Source organism: Lichenostomus cassidix, chromosome 2, assembly GCF_008360975.1.
Source record: "Lichenostomus cassidix isolate B80296 chromosome 2, HeHo_3.0, whole genome shotgun sequence".
Lineage (NCBI taxonomy): Eukaryota > Metazoa > Chordata > Aves > Passeriformes > Meliphagidae > Lichenostomus > Lichenostomus cassidix.
The window spans coordinates 91282737-91305590 of NC_139482.1; the positions used below are offsets into that span (position 1 = coordinate 91282737).

At 40.7% G+C, this 22854-nt stretch overlaps 2 protein-coding genes across 7 annotated transcripts in view; one reads left to right on the forward strand and one right to left on the reverse strand.

The window, feature by feature from the left end:
• The window catches only part of INVS (inversin), an 81502-nt gene extending 70966 nt beyond the window's left edge, over window positions 1–10536 (reverse strand). The window contains exons 1-3 of one of the 5 annotated variants that reach the window (XM_085052360.1): window positions 10421–10535; window positions 6774–6943; window positions 928–1094 (exon numbers count right to left, since the gene is read on the reverse strand). In XM_085052360.1, the coding sequence (XP_084908486.1) occupies window positions 928–1094; window positions 6774–6879 (273 nt within the window). In that variant the 5' untranslated portion in view covers window positions 6880–6943; window positions 10421–10535. Of the gene's footprint in view, window positions 1–439; window positions 461–927; window positions 1095–3129; window positions 3207–6773; window positions 6944–10168; window positions 10327–10420 lie in introns of those variants that run through there. The other 4 variants (XM_085052361.1, XM_085052364.1, XM_085052362.1 and 1 more) reach the window with 4 other exon arrangements.
• Window positions 10537–10563: 27 nt separating this feature from the next.
• ERP44 (endoplasmic reticulum protein 44) overlaps window positions 10564–22854 on the forward strand; it is a 45256-nt gene continuing 32965 nt past the window's right edge. Inside the window, exon 1 of one of the 2 annotated variants that reach the window (XM_085052372.1) lies at window positions 10564–10804. In XM_085052372.1, coding sequence (XP_084908498.1) covers window positions 10748–10804 — 57 coding nt within the window. In that variant the 5' untranslated portion in view covers window positions 10564–10747. Of the gene's footprint in view, window positions 10805–13862; window positions 13917–22854 lie in introns of those variants that run through there. The other variant, XM_085052373.1, reaches the window with a different exon arrangement.

Consider the following 22854-nt stretch of genomic DNA (forward strand, 5'->3'; position numbering starts at 1 on the left):
GGCTAATTAAAATAAAAGAATAAAGAACTGCAGACTGTATTAAAACATCTGAAAAATGTGAATGATTATAAACAGCTGACAAGATATTATATACAGAAATGGTTTGCTATGAAAATCGTGGGCACTCTAACTGGTACCGAAAGACACAGCTTAAAGAGACAAAAAAGTGTTAGTTTTTAAGCAGTTACAGTTTCAAACACACTATAAAACTAAAATAGTAAATAAAAGGCTGCTTCTTTCAGTTAGGATTTTTAATCTTCTCTGTGGAGTCTTTTTCACAGTTTATGAACTCAAATGTCTTGGTTAGAAGCCAAAGCCCCTCCCTTTTTCTCTTCTTTTCCCCTCAGCAGCCTGCTTATTCTCCTATGACTGCACACTTCCCCCAGGCCTAACCACATTCAAAATTTCTTGCAGCTTTGAAGTTTATACTTTCAGGTACCTTTTATTTTGTTGTTGAATACTTCCTTAAGCACTTCTTCAGTGAGACAACGTAACTGGACAGTACAATAGGCTGAGATTGTAGAAGGAAAAATCAGACAGTAATGAACTGACTGCAACCCCTGTTCCCCATCCCCCTGCACCACTGGCTGCAGGGTAAGGTAGAGAATTCAGGAGTGAAGTTCAGCCCAGGAAGAAGGGAGGGGAGTGGGGAAGACGATTTTAAGATTTGGGTTTATTTCTCATTATGTTACTGTGATTCGACAGGTAATAAATTAATTTCCCCAAGTCGAGTCTGTTTTGCCCGTGACAGGAGATTGTAAGGGATCTCTCCCTGCCCTTATCTCAGCCCATGAGCCTTTTGATATATCTTCTCTCCCCTCTCCAGCTGAGGAGGGGAGCTTTGGTGGGTACCTGGTGTCCAGCCAGGGTCAGCTGTCATGAAAGCTGTAATTTTATACAATGGCTGAGCACTTGTAAGGTAATTACCTTTTGTGCAGCGAGATGGAGAGCAGTTCTTCGGCTGCGGTCAGCTCTGTTAACATCAGCTCCAGCTTTCAGCAGTGCCTCTGCACAGTCCAGCCTGTCAGCCAGCACACAGTACATAAGAGGAGTTCTTCCAAACTGGTCCTCTTTATCTTTCAGCTCAGAGTTTCCTAAAGAAACAAAACAAACCAAAAGGCTCACTTAAAAGTATACTAGTATTAAAAGCTGTACTTTTTAATTGCAGAGTCGTCTTATTATAATATGAACAGCAGGTATCTCATTATAATATGAGTGGGGTGAACAAAAAAAATGGAATGTATGATAAACTCAGAGTTATTACATTTTATCCTACTTTTACTGACAGTTACAGAACATTTCAAAATATATTTACAGAAAAAAGTTCATTCAGAAAACATTAGTTCCACAAACATACCTACCACCAGTAACATTCTGCAGTGGCATAATTATAAATAATTTTTAAATAGTTACATGGATCTTGGCTGCACAGATTAGTTTAAAAAATATCAACAGGATATAAACCAAATAGACCTCCCTAAACCTGTAAACACTGTAACTAAAACAAACTTTGAAGCCTACTCACAGCAATGCTTATTTTAAAAGCATAAACGTCAATATTACATCAATATCATTATTTACTTGAGGGTGCCTTACAGTATGGAAACCACTAAAATACTTCCCAAGCTTTATTGAATTGATAAGGTTAGTAAGGCAGTAACCTGAGATCCTATTCAAAAAAAGTCAAAACACTATTCGTATTCACAGTCCAAAAAAACCTCCAAACAAAGCAGTTTCACTATAAAGTTTCCCATTTCCCTGATGTCACCACATAAAGACAAGCACCTTTAACTTCATGGGTATCAACTACCCTGTGCATCCAGAGTCTCCACCTCTCCAATGGAGCAACCTTGTTTACAATTCCTCAAGGAACACTGAATTTTACAGGCAAGTTAGTTTTGCTATTTAATTATTCCTTTGTCTGCATGACTGTTGATGCTTCAAAAGCACTCAAGCAGAGGCATGCTGCTTCTTTACACAGTTTTTGCTCTTCCCCAGCATATTATACTTATCTACACATCCAGTAATTGTATTCTTAATTATAATTTCTATTGATTCACCCAGAAGAAGAATCAAGCAGATTAAATATGAATCAAGAGGAATATCAAGAATTAAAATTGATTCCCTACCAATCAAGCCACTTACAAAAACACTGTCAAGTAGGATATTGCCAGTTAGAGCAATCATTTACTCACTCACTACATTTCTTAGTTTCTTTAAAACTATAGAGTGAATACCATATCAATCACATGATTCACTCTGTAACACTTTCTCTTGCCTTGAAAGTGTGATTTGCATTGAGAAAATTCTTTTTACTCTGAAAAAAAATTAAGAACATTTCCTGACTTCTCTGTGATGCAGATACAGAAAAATTCTTTTTATTCTTCACCTGTGGCCTTGCCTTCTCTGACTGCCACTTCAACTTGACAATCCACTGGTTTTACAACTAATTTTTATGCCACTAGCAAATTACTAACAAACAAACCAAAAAACCACAAGAAGTCTTCGACTGGCCTACATCTAGCTTTCTCAGAAACAGGCTGTTTTTTGAATACCTTTTTGCATTCTAATACTCACCTTAACACTCCTGTTAACGTGGTCACTTAGACATCTCTAAACCACATTTCACTGCTAAGTGTTAACAGAACCTCAATAACGTCTTAAATTGTTTGAAGCTGATGGGACTTGAACACTCAAACGTATTGTTAGAAGAATACATGGACATTCATTTCTCCCAATACAATACAAGCACATGGCTTATCCTCAGATAACGTTAAATCAGCAGTGTGCAAAAACAGTACCTCTCCCTCAAATTCCAGTTCTTTTTGTTATAGAATTTTATAGAATATATATATATATATGACTTAAGAGACCAAAGATAAGCAAAACCAGCCTAAAATTCAAGAGCAACATAACTAAGTAGAGCAATAGATATCTATTTTCATTTTCAGTTCCCAAAAAGTGGTGTAGCTGATGACAAAGTGTTTCCAGGACTGCATATTATGGGCAAAAATAAAATGAGCAAGACCTTAAAAACCTGATGTCAGTAATTTGCCTGAAGCTCCTGCACTGTTTTTTAAGGTAAAGAAACTATCTTCAGCTAGCAGTAGGTTTTCTTCTTTTGCTTACCAGGCTCTGTAAGGCCCTTAGAATGGTTAAAATCCTGTGAGCATCTCCCTAAAAGGGTGTCTTTGTGCTCAGTCTAAGAGACAGGACAAGGGCTGGGAGCTACTATATCACCATCAGGTGCTAAGGGGGGATTAAGCTGATGAAAGTCACTAGCCACAGGACCATGAGAATTTCACAGCTGCAGCAAATTATTATCTTCTGCAATCAAGAAAGCACAGGTAGTCTTCAAAACATTCACATATTAGCATGCACAAAATGTGCTTTGGCAAAGGTAAATTCTCTTCACATATCTGCCTAAGAAAGAAATTTGGTTAGATCCCTCCCCTTTCAGAATCACCCCACCAGAATATGCATTCCATAAGCTCATTGCCAACAGAAGTCATGAACACTACAGAAACCAGGGCCCAAGTCCAAAATTTAACTCTCATAGCTGTACTTCATCACTTCCTCACAGTCTATGCAAGCAGACATATCAGACTCTTAACATTTCTATGCATTTTTCAAACCAGAACAGGAGAAAGAGCAGTAGGAGGATGTGAACTCTCCCTAATTATTAAAAGACACACCATTTCTTGTCACTTGCAAGAATCCTGCCTTGTGCAATATCTGATTTGAGATTTTTTTTACCTCTCACAATGTAGAACAGGGAAGAGAGAAGTAGAGAGGAGGATTGAACAATAGCACACAACTGCACATTTGTAACACATAATTTAGTTAAAATTTACAATGAAACATCACATGAGAGATTTAAAAGCATTTGGATGCAAGCAATGCATGATAAGGGTTTGAGAATGAGGAGCTGGACTGAACAGACACTTTAGTATAATGACTGTTGTAATCATTATTGTGTTCTTTTAAACAATTAAAACAATTAAAACAATTAGATGCCTCTTCCCAAAACTCCACATAAAAGCATTAAATGGAAAACGATCCTCCAAATACAAAATTAACTTCTGCTCGCGTTTTCCCTAGGATGAAAATCATACAGATGGATTTTATCACTGAAAAACTGTTAATTAAAGACCTGTTCAGTGTTGTATAAAGCACAGGAAAGAAAATACTGTGATCATTCCCCAAAACCCGAGAACATACAATTCCAAAACAACATGATACAGTAAAGGTCAACTCATGCAATGCAAACAATTAGCACACTTTTGTTACAAGACTGGTTATACAATTAACACTTGGCATGTACTTTATGGCACCTAACCCACAGGCTTTTTAGAAAGTCCTGTGATTATGCATTAGCGGTGGTTGACATACAGAGATACATTGTTCCAAAGCCCTCTTTCTCTAAATAAATTTTCTACTTACCTTTCCTTCTGTCTATGCTCCTTTCTGGCACAGGGTGTCAAAAGGAACACGTTATCCAGAACACACCATATTATTTCAAACACCTCCTCCTTTAAAATTCATCCATAATCTAATCATATGCAAACAAAGCATATATGTTTGCACACAGTCACACATGCTCCACCAAGCTACAGATGGTAGAAGGAAAAATCACCAAAAAGGTAGGAAGGGCTGCTCTAAGAGACCATTTGGCCAGCCTCTATGCCCCTCCTAAGTTAATAACTGAACAGGGAAAGCACAAAGAGGAAAGTAATAATGAATTTAGGGACTAAAAGGTCCTCCCTGAAAGGAGGAGAAAGTCAAGACTTTCCATCGCTGCATCCACTGCTAGCTACGTAATCAAGATGCAAACCTTGGCTGCATTAGAAAGGTGTTGTTAAGCAATCCAGCACACACAGAATGCTCCAGTACTCTCCTGAATTAGCTGCTGCTGCTGCTAAGTGCAGGCATGAAATTCAGTGACTAGCACCAATTGCTCAATCTGCTTCTGGCATTAAGTTATACTTTCAACAGTGACTATAAACAGCTAAAAATATTACTCTGATGCATTCTTCTTCTGCTAGGCAATACGTGAAGTTTTTTGATTTGTGGGTTGTTTTTTTTTCCTTTTGGTCAGGTTCCGGCAAAAGTAAGGTCTGTGTCATATCCTGTCAAAACACAGCAGAGAAGAAAAGCCAAATCTGGCTAGAATAGCAAAGGCTACCAAGATTGTGCAGTTTTCTCTCCCACAGAAAAATAAAACACAGCAATTTTATCTTGTTGCTGCATGATCATTATAGGGAGAACAATTTCCTTATCTGGTTCTAATGGCTGTTTTGTGGTATATTTGACAAGATGTACCGGCAACACAGAAGTAGTTTTTCCCTTTGTTTTTCCAAAAGTATGTCTTTTGGCTCAGACTAACAAAAACACACTTGAAGTTCGCAAGAACTTTTTGCTGCTTCTGACTGTTAGCCAGGATTTGAAAGCTCAGGCTTCCCACCTCCACATACAGGCAGAAGGGCTTTTTAGAAACCCAGGTATTTAAAGCTACTTTGTAGTTGCATCTCACAGATTTCTAGACGTATCTCCGTATCAACTGCTCATCTGCTGTCTATAAAATATTTTTAAAAAGAGCAAACATTAGAGATAGCAAATAAGAGATAGTATTAAATGCAAACAGTATATGTTTGAACTGTCATATGACAAAATAAAGCTGAAGGCCCAACAAGAAATACCTGTTTCAACGAGTGGAGCTTCTATAAAGTCAGTTCCCTCAAATGTGTCCATGTTTGAGCCAAATCAGTTCTAGTTATCTTCTGACAAAATCAGATACACTTTGTAGAGGAGTCCCTTACTGCTTTCTGTACAGCCTGGACAACAGATCCACACAGGTTGCTATCTTGATTTCAACACAGGTCAGCAGCAGATACATCAAGAAACCTGAGTGCTGGTTTAATGTTATTACCATCACATCCTTCACACCCATTAAAACTGACAGTTAAGGGCATAAATACAGACTACGTTTCTTGTTATTTCAGTCCTTCAACCCTCACCAAACTCCAGGAATAGGGTTTTCCAAAAAGGCTGAGCAAATAAAATTTCTACAGTATCACCTGGAATTGCATTTAATCAGAAGCTCTGAAAAATCCAAGTCTTCTCCTATCATATGGCAGCCTCCCAAATATATGCAAGACTATTTTTGGAACACAGAATATATACTGCTTTTGAAGACTATTAACCCAGAATACCATATCATTCCTGAAGAGCAAGGGAAGGCAAAATCCTGAGCTTTTTAATGGATGGGAGGTTTTTTTTTACTTCAGATTCAATAGGACTAGACTCTTTGCTTACATATGATTTCTCTTGAGAAACACTACCAGTCTATCAGAATCAAAGTAACAAATAAGGCTGGCTCATTTTGTTCACAAATACTATACAGAGACAAGATTGCAATAACTAAAATAAACGATCTGTAAAAACATATTTATCAGATTTCCCACAAAAGCAATTCAAAAATAAGGATTTGCAGCCAAAGTACTTCAGCACAAAGCACTTCTCCAGAATTTTAAATTCCCTGAAAGGGGTTGTACCACTTACCAACTTTCTATTTTACTTCACAAAGATGTACCAATAAAAGGCAACAGGTAATAAAAAGTAAGAAAAATCAGTCATATTTTCGGGATGACATTTATGCTAGAAGCACATATAATCAAGAAATTAAAAATATCTTAAAGATCAGAGCTGTAAGTCAAAACCAAAAAGCTTCAGTTCTAAAGTAATCCAAATGCATCTAAAATGAAAACATTTACCTGCTATTAGCTTTTGGAGGGTGCTCTTATCTCCATTAACAGCAGCAGCATGCACTTCAGATGCTAACGAGGAACCACTGAAGAGGCAGTTTGCTGAAATATTCATACTCTTTCAAGGTATTACTATAGGTCAGATCTGTGCCACCAACATTTTTAGTAGGAATTCAGTTCTATAAAAAAAAAGCAAAACCACATTAATAAAACAGAATTAATTTTACAATGAGTCATTAATGCTAAAGATGCTTCTGTTAAAACCAGAAAAAAAAGTTTTTATCTGTGGAATAGATCTACCTCTAGCCAAAATTCACCAGAAAAAAGCCTATATTAAGAAGAGATATATGCATATATTGTAGTTTCATTGCCTTAAACACAAATTTCAGTCCACAAGCTTTGCGAAAGTCTTGATGAAGAGTTTCTCCACAAACCAGACTGTTCTTCAGAGTGTTGCCATGCATGCAACAGTTACCAATACTGTTATCAAGTATCAACTCATTATAGACTTGCAGTATAGAATCACAGAACACCCAGAATTGGAATGGACACACTGGGACCATTGAAGTCCAGCTCCTGGCCCTGCACTGAACATTCCCAAGAGTCACACAATGTGCCTCAGAGCATTGTCCAAACACTCCTTGAACTCTGCCAAGCTGGTGCTGTGATCACTTCCCTGGGGAGCTGTTCCAGTGCCCAACCACCCCCTGGGTGAAGCACCTTTTCCTGATATCCAACCTAAACCTCCTCTGACACAACTTCAGGCCATTCCCTGGGGTCCTGTCACCACAGAGAAGAGATCCATTCCTGCCTCTCCTCTTCCCCTCACAAGGAAGCTGTAACTGCAATGATGTCTCCCTTCAATCTCCTCCAGGCTGAACAGACCAAGTGACCTCAGCCTCTCCTCACATGGCTTTCCCTCCAGACCCTTCACCATCTTCGTTGCCCTCCTTTGGATGCTCTCTAGTAGCTTAACGTCTTTCCCATATTATGGCACCCAAAACTGCACACAATATTGCAAGGTGAGGCTGCCCCAGTGCAGAGCAGATCAGCACAATCTCCTCCCTTGCCCAGCTGGTGATGCTGTGCCTGATGCCCCCCAGGACATGTTTGGCTCTCCTGGCTGCCAGGGCACTGCTGACTCAGATTCAACTTGCCATCGACCAGGAGCCCCAGGTCCTTTTCCATGGCACTGCTTTCCAGCATCTCATTCCCCTGTCCACACATCCAGGTTCAGAATTCTGCATTTTGCCTTATTAAACTTCATACAGCTGGTGATTGCCCAGTCCTCTGATTTGTTGAGGTCTCTCCACAGGGCTCTTTGCCCTCGAGCCAGACAACAGCTCCTCCCAGTTTTGTATCATCTGCAAACTTGTTTAGTATCCCTTTCAGTCCCACATCTAAGTCAATAATGAAGATATTGAAAATCACAGGGCTGAGGATGGAGCCCTGCAGAGCCCCACTAGCGACAGGTCACCAGTCTGATGTGACCCCATTCACTCTAACCCTTTATGCCTGATCTGTGAGCCAGGTGCTCACACACCACATGATGTGTTTATCCAGGTGTGCACCAGACATTTTGTCCAGGAGGACACTGTGAGAGACAGTACTGAAAGCTTTACTGAAACATCCAAAAAGGTTCCATCAATTGATGTGCCACCTGACCTTACTTCCATTGGGCATACATTTCCTTTGCTCCAAAAGAATATCCCTGGTCAGCCAAGCCAGCCTGCTACTTCATCTGCTTGACTTCTGACATTTTGGAATTGCCTGCTCCTGTGCCCTTAGGAGGTGGTGCTTAAGAAGTGACCAGCACTGATGGACCCCAGTGCCTTCAAAAGCATTTTCTCAGGGGATCTTACTATCTAGTTCCTCCATTTTCTTCACATTTTACCTCTCAACAAATAAACTAAAATATAAGAAATCCGGGGGCAGCAGCATAAAATTCAGCAAACACTAAAGAACTTAGTGAAGCACTACAAACATCCCAATAATATCAACAGTAAGTTTTACATAAAACTGACTGCCTACAGAAGATAATTAGTAATGAAAGATGTTCATAGTTTCCAAATGAGAACAGCAGCTACATCTGCATAAAGCATTAGTAATCATACAGGTGAGAGAAGCAACCCCTTATCTCTACAGCAATTCTCAGCAAAGTGTCATGACTCCATTGAATGGGCTAATTCTGCATCAGAGAAGTTCTGAAATATTAAGAGGGATTACAAAAGGAAAATTTGCAACATTCTTTAGGTATTTTTCTCATGTGTATAACAGATGAATTGCTGTCTGGAAAACTTACTTGATAAAGATCCTTGTTAACAAAAATTAGGCATTTAGTCAATAAAAGTCAAGAAATAAGTAAAAGATCTACTTATATAATGTTATGCAATTGGCATTATCTGTACTATGCATCATATCAATGGAATCAAGTAAATAACTCACTTTTCTTTAAGCTAACATGTAGAAAAAGATTAGCCTTCTCAAGTCACTGAAAATGAAGGGACACTCACATGGACACCAAGACCTCTTAAAGGTATGTGAAATTTCATACCAAACTACGATATGTCTACTTTGCATTACACAAATAACAAGAGTTCCATAATTTTTCTATTCAGCAAAACGAGGTCATTAAAATTTAAACATGATGACATGATCATGCTATCAAATTTTATTGATAGTTTCCAAGTGAAGACTGAGCTTTGAAAAAATATCAAAGATTTTTCAAATGTGCATTAGTGCAGAAGGTGTTCATTCTACAGATCAAAGAGCACAAGTTCTTAAGGTAGTCAGAGCAGAAGTGATAAGCCAAGTTTCAACATGGGACTGTAAAAAATACACGACTTGTATTTATATATATATGTGTGAGTGTTTGCAGCTCATGAAACTGACAGGCCACAAGATTTTTGCAGGGTCACATAAAGTCTGAGCCTGTCAGGCTTTCTTTGAAACCAAGCCAGTCGTGATTTTAAAAGAGCTGATGTAAAGGATTTTCTTTTAAATGGTGTTACACCCCATCTCCCTCCCTACACTCGTGTACGTACTGGAAATGTGACAAATACAAAGCGCAGCTTTCTGTGATCTTTTTGAGACAGCTCCGCAATGTCTCAGAGCATGTACGCATTCTGTAAGGTCCAAAGTTTTACTGGAGAAGGGCGAAGCCCTGAATTTAGGGTGTTCTTCATTTTCAGCATTTAGAAGTTAGAACGCGACAGAAAACGCAAATCTGTGGAAGCGCCAAGAGCTAAACACCAACGATGACGTTCCACTCAAGCTAAAGCTTCCCAACCCTCCCGGCAGCCGCTCTGCCCCGTCACACACAGGCTTCCGAGCAGAAAGTTGCCTCCCGAACTCCGAGGGCACGAACACCACAAGGCGCACAGCGCCCTAATACCCCTCCTCACATTGCCTGCAGCCAAACCCGTGCGCTCAGCCCCGGCGGCTGAAGGTGCAAGGCGGGATCCCAAGGAAGCGCGGACAGCGGCCGGGGGCTGGCAGGGAACAATCCAGGGCGGAAGAGGGTGCGGTGCCACGGGACACCCGCGCCACAAGGGCGGGAAGGGTTAACCCTGCCTCACCCACACCACAACCCGCCTCCCTCTCTTCCTTCCCTCCCTCTTCCCTGCCCGGCGCTGCAGCTGCGCCCCGTAACTCACCTCCACCCCGCCCTACTCCTCATCGCGCCGCCGCCTCCAGGCACCGCCCCGCGGGCAGCCCCGGTGCGCGCTGGGATCCACGCCTACTCCCTCTCCCTCCCTCTCTCTTTCTCCTTTCCTTCCTTCTCCTCCCTCCTCCTCCTCCTTGCCCTCCCCTTCCCGGAACTACGGTTCCCGGCGTGCCCCGGGAGCGCGCGGCGGAGCGCGGGGCCCCGCGGTGGAACTTGCCCGGGTGTTTCCTGGCGACGGGGGGAAGTGGAGGAGTCGCCGCCGCGGAGAGTGGGAGCCGCGCTTCTCCCCTCCCCGCTCCCGGGCGCCCGATCTACCATGAGACCCGCCATCTTCCCGCTGCTGCCTGACCCTGGCTGCCTCCTGCTCCTCCTGGTAAAAGCCGCCGGCTCCCCCTGCCCTTTCCTTCCCGTCCCCGTGCCGGCTCGGGCGGGGCGGCGCTGGGGTGGCCGGCGGGCCCCGCTCGGGGCTGCTCTCTCGCTCCCCTCCCCCGCCCGGCAGGTGCCGGCGGGCGGCAGGGAGGGCGGGCGGCAGGGAGCGGCCCCGGCGGCGGGCCCGGCGGTGTGGCCGAGGCCGATAGGCTGCGCGCACGGGGTGGGGCCGCGGCCGGGCCCGGGCCCGGGGCAGTGTCCGGGGGACGGTGCGGCCTCGGCCCGGCTCCTCGGGTGCCCGAGCCGGCGGGGAGCGGCAGTAACAGAGCCCCTGTGCAGCCACCTGGAAGGAGCCTGTGCCCGGGTGTGGGGCGGCCTCGTCTCCTGGGCAGCCTTAGGACATAGCCCTGAGTGGCGCCAGGGGAGGTTTAGGTGGGACAGCAGGAGGAATTTCTTCGCAAGGGTGATTAGACACTGCAATGGGCTGCCCAGGGAGGTGGTGGAGTCCCTGTCCCTGAGGTGTTCAGGAAATGACTGGATGTGGCACTTTGTGCCGTGGTCGAATTGACACGGTGGTGTTGGGGCATAGGTTGAACTCGATAGTCTCAGAGGCCCTTTCCAGCCTACTTGATTCTGTGATCTTTAGTTGTCAGACTACAGCATTTTTTTTAAGGTTTTTTTTAGGCTGGCATTACATGCATGACCTAAGCCACCTTCCGGCTTTGCCAGTACACAAATGCAATCACTGATGTGTGTGTTTTGTGGAGATAAGTTGCCTGTGTTATACTTTTTTTTGTTTGTTTTTAAATAGGCTGATCTGGTGATTCCTGCTTTTCCAGAGATGTATTGGGCCAGATTCCGAATTTTTCGTAACATAGGTGACTTGCAGAACTAAGGAGGACTTGTGTGAATAAACTTTAATGGGATTTTTCTCTTTAAAATACTAATGAGTTTAATAAATCTATTTTAAACATTTGGGAGAATAGAATTGGCCGGAAAATTAAGGAATAATTGGAGGTAATGGTAGATAGAACTCCAGAAATCCAAAGAGGAGTATGTAATAATATAGCTGCTAATGAACGAATGAATTGGTTAGGAATGTGAGGACACGTACATCATGAACAGGACAAGCACTCATTATCCCTTTGAAATGTGCACTTCTACCTCAGTAAGCTCTGGTTAAATTATTATGAACTTACTGTCATTTCAGAGTTAGGAAATACGTGTGATTGGTAGGGTTTGAAAAAACACATTTGAAATGTTTGTATATAGATGACAATAGCATGCTAAAACACTATATGAGAGACTGAAGTGAAGAACCTCATACTTTTCAGTCACACCTGTGTATTAAAACAACATTGCTTATGTGCTAGGCTGGTTTTCACTATTGTTTTAAATACAGACTAATGAGCAAAACCAAGGAGTGTGTACTGTTTAAAGACACCATGGAATGTGTCCATTAAATGGGCAAGTACAAATTTGAAAAAATGGGCACAAGTTAATGACTTTTTCTTTCTTAATGTCAGAGTTATCAATGCAAATTTAATATGCATCAATTAGAGTTGTGCTTGCCAACAAAAAAACCCCAAGGGGAAGTGGCTGTGATCTGAAACTTGTCTGTATTTTATTTGCTGTTTCTTTGTATATGGGTCATTTAGATGCGTTTCTAATGTAATTTAAAAGAACTGTATAGGTAACACTCAAAGAAGAATACAGATCAGAGTTGTTTAAAAAAACCCCAACAATCATGTCTAATGTTACCTGTGTAATTATTCTGCATCATCTCAGCCCATAGCCCTGTGTTGTAAGATGCCTAATTACATGAATCAAGCTAATGAGTCATTCTTTTTAGTAGATTTGTTAAGAGTTTTGGAAAAGTTGTTCTGAGCAGTCTGGAAGTATGAGGGGATCCTCCTTCTTTAGAAGGGCTGAATGTAAAGTGTGGTGTTTGTTTTCTTGTGATATTCTGAGTCTCTGATAAGGTGTATCAGATTAGCCTTAAAGTTTTGGTAACTTTGTTTTTCTTGTTACCATCCGCCATGAATACTTAACAGCAGCAATGCAACTTGGCCTTCTGCCCTGCGTCCTAAGGGTGTGCCACCTGCCTCTTGGATCATGGCATATTTTGTGGATAAGTGAGCTTGTTCATGCTACACCAGTGGTTTGTAGGACAGAATGCAATGATATGTAGCTGCAAAAACAGCTCACTAAGCTGCTGTTGCTTAGTAATAGCAATGAAGTTAATGGAAATTCTTTACTTTTCCAGACTTTTGGATAAGTACATTTATTTTCCAGATGGGAATTTAATATGCTGCAAAAAAGAAGAAAAGACACAATGTCAAATCAAAAGAAATTATTTTGTCTAAAGTTTGACAGTAGGAGATCACTACAGTTGTAGAAGGCTTTGTCTCACGCTAATATTCTACTTCCCTGCTCTTGCTGAAGGTCGAGTTGACGGGAGGGAGATTGCAGTGCAAAGGGATACCTGCAGTCCCAGCACAGCTCTTTGGCCTTCCAGCTTTCCAGCACTGTACTGTGCTGCTGGGAGTTGAAAAGAAACTGGAGAGAGGACAGGGGAGGTACGGGCTGGCAGGACACCTGCCTGAAGAGCTGAGTGGAGGGGTGGCCAGTGCACAGCACAGGCTGTAGAAGGTCTTGTACAGCTGTTTGTATGACTGGAATAAGAAATGCATAATATTTTTTGGGGGGCATCTTGGAGATTAAGATGTTTCTGCCTTGGTGTGTTGCTTAATACTGGATAGGACAGATCTTTAAGGTGAATCCAAGACAGTGGAATAAATGCTGACGGGAGAGTGGCTCATCACATTCTCCCCTAAGGCAAGGTGTGGTTCTTTGGCTTTGCTCTAACCAATCATTCTGCATGTTTGCCTGTACGTGCTGTCAGGTATATGTTGCCTATAAAGAAAATTCTAGAACAAGACATTGTTGCACATAGTTCTTCTGCATGTGTTTGAGAGGCACTTAGATGGCTCAGTGCTTCCCTGGGAGGCTCATGCAGAGAGTGCCCTGGAGCAACAGCTGTGACTGGAGGAAACCACCAACGGATAGTCAGGCAAATGAAGAGGGAAGTTCCTAACTGGAAAAAATACTGCAGGGTAATATTTTTGTTTCTTGTTTTACTGCCACTGCCTTTCATGCCTCAATAATATGATAATACCAAGTACCCAAATAGTGAAAGTAAAATGAAATAAAATTGTCTTTTAACTTAGTGTTAAATGTGTAGTAAGTTGCCCAAAGAGAAGTTTGAACTCTGTATATTTGTCTAGACTGTATTTCTGTGCATTTGCCTCTCTCTGCATTTATATTAAAAACCACATTTTGTAATTGAGACTGCTGCTCAAAATACTATATTCTGAATATGAGCATAAGTCAGAAATTGTAATTATGGGCAAAATTTAGACCACTGAGCCTTATACAATGAGACAGGTTCCCTTCAAGAGTAGCACAGGACTTCTGAATTGTCCATCATCTGTCATGATTTCTAAACAATGAAATAGTAGTTAACTGAGGAACTTTCCCCTTTGGGGAGGGGAAGCAGGGGAGTGTTGCATTCTTGTGAAGACAACTTGCATTCTTCGTGCTGTGCCATATGATAGGCAGGTTTCCTGTTTGGAGTGCTCAGGAGGGAAGAGAGAAGAAACTGAACTGTTTCTTTGAACAGAAGACTCGAACAATGCTGGAAAATATATAAATAAGTTATTGACAGTAAAATCTCAGAGATTCTGTTGCTGGTTGATGGCTATGACAACACACTCCTTGGTTTTTCTTTTGATATCTTTACTGTTCTCCTCCATAATCTGCTTTGGTTATTGTTTGGTTGATATTTTTGGTGTTTTTTTGGCAGGATAACTTTCCTTAGGAAGAGACTAGTCCTTTTATTGCTTTCTCAAGCAGTATTTTATGTGTTTTAATCAAACCTATTTAATTTGAAAGACTGAAGGATTATATGCTGCTATTCAGGAGAACCAATTTTTCACCTTGCAGGCTCTTTTGTAAGCCTCACTTGAATAGCTTCCAGATATTTTGTTTGCTTAAGGGGAGGGAATTGTCTCATGCATAAGGCAAGTGTACAAATATGCTGTAAATTTCATACCAGACCTTTTTCAAAACCTCTTTGGGAGAGTCTAGAGGTACATTCAAAAACGGGTGCTTTAATAACGGAGTGGGTTTGGATGCATTAGCAGTAACTTTTTCATTGTTTCCCCTGCCCCATTTGAGAGTGAGTTCTCTGGTGATCTAGAGGAGGAAACATGGGAACATTTGGGGACATAAGCAGAAGCAATGTGAGGTGTAGACTTCAGAGCCTAAGGAATATTTTCTTCCAAAAGTCCAAACTGGAGAAAGCTCATAGAGAAGCTGAGGGGGAGAGGTGCATTATAGAGAATTAGGAAAGGAAGTGAGATCAAATTTCCCTTTGAGAGTTCTGCCTTTACCCTTCCTTTCTCCCTGATATGTCTTCCTTCATCGGAAGCATCCTAATCATTGGTAGAAACAAATGCAATTTTCTTTTTTAAAACTCTTCATAATGCCCACTGCTCATATAGTCTAATTTAAAAAAGTAATAAATAAGATTTTAGAAGTTTGAATAACTTTAATTTTATTTTTAAATTTACTGTCTCTCAGATGTTTCTTTTTACATTGTTAAGAGTTATTCTGCACTAAACACTAACTCAGAATGATTTTTTCACTGCTAGTTGAGGATGCCATGTTTTTCCAAAGCAGCTGTAGGACTGTTTCCACATTAAATCATGCTTTGGTAAAAGTGCCTTGCAGAAAGCAGCAAGGCATATCGCAAAAGAATTCTATAATCTTTCCTGTTTTCATATATGCTACTACTGAGAATCTGAGTACCCTGATAATACAGCCTTTAAAGCTAAGAGACATTCATGTCATTAAAACATATGCAAAGTTCCAGTAGCATGTCCTCCAGGTAAGCACCTGTGACTTGCAGCTTCTTCTAGGAGTGAACCAAACCTAGAAGGTCCTTCACATGCATGCACAGACACCTATGATGGTAGTGATCCACAAGATCTGCTGTTTATGTAGCTGATAGGACCTGGATGTTGTTGGCTGCAATGGCACTAAGCAAAATGCAAAGAGCAGTGCTATGTGCCTTAAACCATATAGTGGTTGAAATGGTGAAAGCAGTGAGGATAGACCATCATATGTGGTTATCTAAAGGCAGCTGCTCTGCATGCTTTCAGCAAATAACTGGTAATTGTATATGCAGCACAAATTTCTGCTGAACACAGTAAATCTCCTGTTCATCTGTTGCTATTATGAAGAATATTCTAGGTTGCTTCTCTCCTTTGTTTCTTGACCCATGTCTGGCTTTAGCAAGACAGTATGGAGCTTTGATGGAGGGGAGTATTGAGAATCTCACTGTATTTACCTGATAGGATCAAGTTGTATAGTTCTGTTTTTCAGTTGCCACTGGAAGTTTGATCATTTAAATTGGAAAGGACATCTTAAAAGTCATCTAGTATTATTCCCTGCTCAATGCAGGACCTACTTAGATGGGATTGCTCAGGTTTTTTTCCATTTGTATTATGTAACTCCAAGGATGAAGGTTCTACAGCTTCTCTGGTCACCTGTTTTAATGTTGGATCAAAATCTTGTTGAAAGTTTTCTGGAGATGTAGATTGTGTAGATTGTCTCATGTCCCATCACTGCATCTTTGGGAAGAGTCTGTCTCTGCCTCCTCTATAACCTCCAATTAGATCTCTGGTAGCAGTAGTAATAACTTTTCCTTAAGGATGAACAAATGCAGCTGTCTTAGCCTCTCCTTGCCTGTTCTCCAGTCACTACTCACCTTCACAGCCATCTGCTGGGCTTCACTTCCATATGTTAATGTCTTGTACAGGCAGTCCCAAAGCTGGGCAGAGTCCTTCAGATGTCCTCACACAAGTGCCAGATCAAAGGAAAGAATCACTTCCCGTGGTCTGCTGGCTACACTTTCACTAACACAGCTCAGTGTGTGGTTGTTTCTGCTGCAAGGGTCATGCTGCTGACTCCTGTTCAACTTGTTCCTCAAGACCTTTTCTGTAAAGCTGTTTTCCATCTGGTTGGCTCCCAGCCTGTATGGGGTTATTCCACCAGAGATGCAGGACTTTGCCTTTGTGGAATTTTGCAAGGTTTCTGTCAGGCCATTTCTCCAGCCAGTTGAGGTATCTCTGAATAGCAGATACTCCCTCTAGCTTATAAACCACTTCACCCGGTTCCTGTATCTTCAGGGAGTTGTTGAGGAGGCACTCTGTTCCATCATTCTGGGCATTACTACAGGCAAATCTTACTCCCAATATTGGTCTGGAGAAACTTCCTTAGAGGCCACACAGACATGGCATCCTTGGCTACAGCCCTGGGAGCTCAGCAGTTCAGCTGCTGTGTCACTCACTTTATAGTTCACTTATTCAGTTCATGCATCAACAGTTTGGGTCTGAGGATCCTTTGAGGTGCTGTGTTAGAAGCTTGTTAAAGTCAAGGCAAACAATGTCCAGTACTCTTTCCTTGTTTGCAGAACTAAATGTCTTGCCACAGAAAACAGGTTGATTTACTTATTTCAACTGTATGCTGGATGGATGTGGCTTCTGGAAAGAAAATTTGTCTTCATAATTCTCGTGGTGACCCAAGAAAATACATTTGGTCTGGTTCTGTGGCTCTGTGTATGTCCCATGTGCTGAAGAGCATTCTGACTTGGTCTTCTACTCATGTGAGTAATGCTTCTTTTCCCTGGAACTCTAGTATGGGCTCAGACTTCATCAGTGTAAAATCAGCCAAAGACAACACTGAATGTCTAACCTTTTTCTGTGTACTTTGTCTCTATGTCCCCTGCTAGTTGAGCAGCAGGCCTACAGTTTTCTTACTCTTCCTCTCCTCATTTTGTTGCCAGTATACCTTAACATCCCTCACTCAACTCCAACTGAGCTTGGACTGCTGCCAGCTCAAGCAGTGTTTTGCTCTTCCTACCAAGTATTTTTCTTACCTCTACCTTCTGTTTGATGCCTTCTTTTTTTTTTCAAAATCTCATCCAGAAATTTTGTGTTAACCCATGCAAGTTTTCTGCCATACCAACTTTCTGCCCAATGGAGTGTATTGTTTTTGTGCTCTAGAGAGGTTCTCCTTGAAGGTCAGCAGGCTCTTGTCGGCCCTTTTGGCTTTCAGAGCCATGTTTAACAAGTGGACTGAATTAAGACCTGAATGCCTTCAGGTCTTGTCACTTTATTCAATGGTTCTGTGAAGTACATATTTTTGGTTAAAAAATAAGTATCGTAGTGGAGTGTAGATGGAATTTAGTGTGAGCTGCAGTCATATATGTAAAAGCTGCATTAGCAGTGGCAATGAACACAGGAGATCCAAAGACTTGTTCCCTGGAAGACATAAGTTTCCACATTTTATGTGTTGGAGTCTCCCAGCTGCTTCACTTTGGGACCAAAATGAAGGATATGTTAACAGAGAGATTTTCAGGTACATGGTTTGCTGCATTGTTTCAAAGCAAGATACTTCTCTGTGGCTTAGATTTCTTTAATGACTGAAACTTTGTATCCTAAATTGTGTTCACAAAACAGGAGCGCGATGTGGTGCTCTGGAAATGGAGTGTAGTAAATGACCTGGTTCCTTGGCATGTTTTTTTGCAGCCAGCCTGTCTTCTGTCTTGTCTGGCATCAGTGATTCTTGCCTGTTTCTTGTGTGTTTCATTGAGGTGCATCCAAAAAAAATATGAATGTCTGCAAGGGTTTTGTTTTCATAAATTTGTGAAAAGGAGAGAAGAAGAGCAGTCTAATCTCTGTTGTAAAATAACTGGCAGTAAATCTTATATTTTGTCTCCAACTGGATTCGTGTGGCAATTGGGCATAAATACAGGGAGAACTTGTTCATTAGGAACTCTGCAAGGAAGTATTTTGAAAGGCAAGGAATAGGTGCCTGTTCCAATGGTCTGGAAAAAGCAAACAACAGCTGTGATAGTGTTTTGCTGTTTCCCATAGCTGTCGTGATTATGAAGTGATGATATAATTAACTTTCTCAAAAGCTGCACAAAAGGAAAGCTTTTCAGTGATGTATCCATATTTGTAATCCCAAGAAAAGCTTTTTGTTCCTTTAGTCAGTCTATCACTTCTGACTCTCATAGTTTACTGAAATCCCCTTTCTTAACTCTTGCTGGAATCACTTAGCTCCTAGATTCTTTGCCAGTCATAAAAATTATGAATTTTCATAAACGTGTGTATGAAAGTTGGTTTGTTTTTTTTTTTTTCCCTTCTCCCTGTTAAGTCAATTCACTTGGGATTTTGGACAAAATAACTGAAAGACAAATTGGTTGCTTCTCAAAGGTAATTAAGAGAGTATGTGGTGCAGGGGGTGAACAGTTAGGGGTTCTTTCCTACTAAGGATCCGTTAATTAGTGAAGGGAGCTCGGCGAGTGTGCAGGCCTCTTGGGAATTACCTTTGAATGGCATTTAAATCTGCTTTGGTTAAAAAGGTATAATTGCTGGGGGGAGAGGCCTTTTTAATATTTTCTTCTGTCAACATAGGGCAGCAGAATTTGTGAAACCAGTGCAAATGTGTACATATAATTGGTGTTATATAGATAATAAATATTTTTAAATAAGCCAATAAATGGCTGTGATACCTTGCTGAGGATTTTGGTAACAGTTTTGGTCACAGCAGCCATCCATGTTAAGAGCAGTATGATTGCTGCATGAAGCTGCCTGATTGCAGAGCCAGGGTGTCCAAAACTTGCTCCCAGTTCAAGCACTACACCATGTTAGTGTGTTCATACTATTTTTAGGACCAGTCTGGAATACTCGCTTGGATGTTTTTGTGGGAGTCAGCTTGAAGCTGGCAGGTTTCATAGTCCTTGAAGAAAGGTAGACCAATCTCTATGATTTTCTTTCGTGCATTTCAAAATATCTGTGGCATGTGTCCTGTCCTCTGCATTATTTATTCTTCTGCTGTCCAGAGTTATCCAGGATAAATTGACTGCATATGTACAGGCCCTCAGCAGCTGTTTAGGGCAGAAAGAAAAAAGCTCTTATACAGTCTGAAATTAGCCACTCATTCTTTAAGGTGCATGCAGCTGTGGTCCCAAAGGTGAATTTTTCTCTTCAGGTTCAGGTAGCATTGCTTTGATCAGTGCTCTTCCCTAGGAGATAGCCAATGGATTAATTGTAAAAAGGTGTCTTTTTCTTTGGTTTTTTTTACCAAAGGAAAAAAAAATTCTCCTCACTTGAATTGGGAAATTTTTTTCAACGCCAACTTGTCAATTAGAATGCAGCTGTGGAGTAGTATTTTTGTTACACAGAATCACCACTTATTTGGAAAGATCTTATCCCTTATCCACTCAAATGTCATTTTAAGGTAGCAAATAATAAATGCTAGCCTGAAAACTGAGGTAAAACATTTGTTAGAGACAGGTTCATGGATGGTCCGAGAGCTTTAATATACTAGCATTGGCAGTTTGCGTGTGTAGAGTCGAAGTTTGTGGAGTGTGCATCACAATTATGCCTGGAATGAAGAAAATAAAATAACTAAAGTAATGTAAGTTTAGATGATGTTGTAAGTGGATTTGTTCTCAAGTTCAGAGTTCTGATGTTAAGGGAATGATAAACAGAGGCAACAAATGCAGTTGTATTTTAGAAAGCTTTAATTTTGAAATTCTGAGGTGTCCCTCATTTTGATTTCTCAGGAAAAGAGGGAAGAACAACAACAACAACACTGAACTGAATCTCTGTGGTTATGATCTATGGGCAAACACTTCATACAGTATGAATGGCTGTGTCATGAAGTACCATAGCTGTCTTTTGATAGTTGTACAAACAAAATCTTGACCTCCTGCTGAAATATTAGGAGGTAATTTGAGAAAAAGTGGCATCTCAGTCATTATGCTGAAGGAAAAACAAAATCTGTAGCACAAGGAGGTCCTAGTGATACTGGAAGTATTACTGCCAGAAGTTCTAGATCTGTGGTTGATAAATGGGGTGGTTACATGTGGGTTGGTTCTGGTGGAGATTGCAGAGCGTAACATGACTGTGTAATACTAAAAGTGGAAGAGGGTAAGAATTTAACTGCTAATTGTTGTAGAATCATCCATATGTTTGCCTCTCTGCTCCGTTGTTTAGTTATAATCATCATTGTCTTCAGCATCAAATAAGGATGAGCCAAATCAAGGTGGCTGTGATTCTGTGCATTCAAAAGGATTTTGTTATTCAGAAGTACAAATAAGCAGCAGCACTAATGTAAATGGTACCATTTAAACAGTGTTGGCAGAGACTGGCTTGTCCATTTGTCTTCCCTTATGTTGTCTGTAGAGTGCAAGTTTACCAGTATGTTTTGCATCCCTTTGGATGGACTGGGTGAGAATAATCCATTTTTGACTTAAGTATTTCGTTTGTCTATCTGTGCTTTTACTACCTTTTTTTCCTCTTAGCCCAATGCCTCATCTGCATGGTTTAGAGCAATGTGTGTCCAGTTTTGGGGATTTTTCTCATGGAATGCTAGTTGGTGTGCATTTATGGTAGTCCTTATGTTAGCATTTGAGCAGTTAGTTTCAGTAATTCATGCCCACTTTTAAAACAAGTTCCAGCCTGAAAGGTAAAACTGAAGAGGCTTGTCTTTGCTTAAAGGTCTCACCTTTCTGATAAGGCAGTGATCTGGGGAACTTCATGTTTTGGAGAAGAGTAAAAATTTATTCAGTATTGCAACTAGATTGTATAACCAATTAAAAGCTAAGCAGCTAGAATAGAGTAGGCGTTGAAGTTGATAATTTAACTTGAAATGAGTTGTTTTGTCTTATTGAAGAATAAACTCAATATGTGGTAAAATTTGTTAAAATAGACATTGGGTTTTTTTAAGCAGTAGAATCTGTATAGGCGGCAAGGATGGAGAATTCAGTTATCCACTAATATGTTTGATCCTTCAGATTATTTCAAGGTAGCAAACATTCATGTGACATAAGAAATATGGTTTCTTCTGAAAACAGTACATCTACTTTTGGTTTCTTCCTCTAATATTATGTTTTTAAAGAGAGATTCTGAATTCCATGGCCACTCCTCCCACAGAATGGCATACAAGTTTTTGTTTCATTTTAATATGCATTTTCATCACTGGTCCAAAAATGAACAAAACATAAATACATTTGTATTATTTAAAAAAATTAAAAACTAATTTCTTGTTCTGTAATGCCTCTGTGTGTAAAAACTACAATAAAGGGCACAGGAAAGCCTGTAGATCATAAGGAATAACAAGGTAGTATGTTGCTTTCTGTAAGGAGGAGTGAACTTACAAGTACACAGAGTCCAAGGTTTAAAACTGTCTACAACAAATTTTTTGCTAGTGGGTTTTACATGTAGAGTAATGGCCAAAACTGAGAACTGGGCCTTTTTCCTTGACTTAGTGAAAAGGGGGCAGCAAAGTATTCTGCTCTGCTGGCCACACCAAAGTCTTGACAAGACTGAGCTGCCCTTTATTTCGTATTGCTGGATCATGCTTTGACAAGTTCAGGACCTTGAGGGTGCTGGCTTTGATACACAGCAACAGCTGCTTAATTTGTGCTAATCATTTTGGAGATTGCATTTGTATGTTATGTGGGTTATTCCTTCTTGAAAGTGTATCCTTGTGTAGTTGCCAAATAATCAGAGCAGTTGGTAATATGGAAAAAAAAGAGTTATTGGAACATGAGGTATTTTTTCCTAAAAGGCTGTGCAAATTTGACCTTTTTTCAGTGGAATTCTAGCTGTTTGTGTAAGAGAAGCAGCTTGGTAAATAAAATATCTAAAGATTCAGAATTTTCAGTATTTTCCTGGGCAGCTGAACTCATGGCTTTAAATCTGTGAAATAGGCTTTAAGGTAGTTTCCTATTTATGAAGACTTGGAGCGCTCTGAACATGATTCTCGAAATACAGATGTTCAGACATCTGTTTACATCTTTTGAAGTGTATAGACTGTGTTGTCTCTATGTGGATGTCTAAGACAAGAAAATCAGTGCATTATAACCCTGACTGGAGGTTACTCTTTTCCCTCCAGGCCAAGAGAAATAACTGA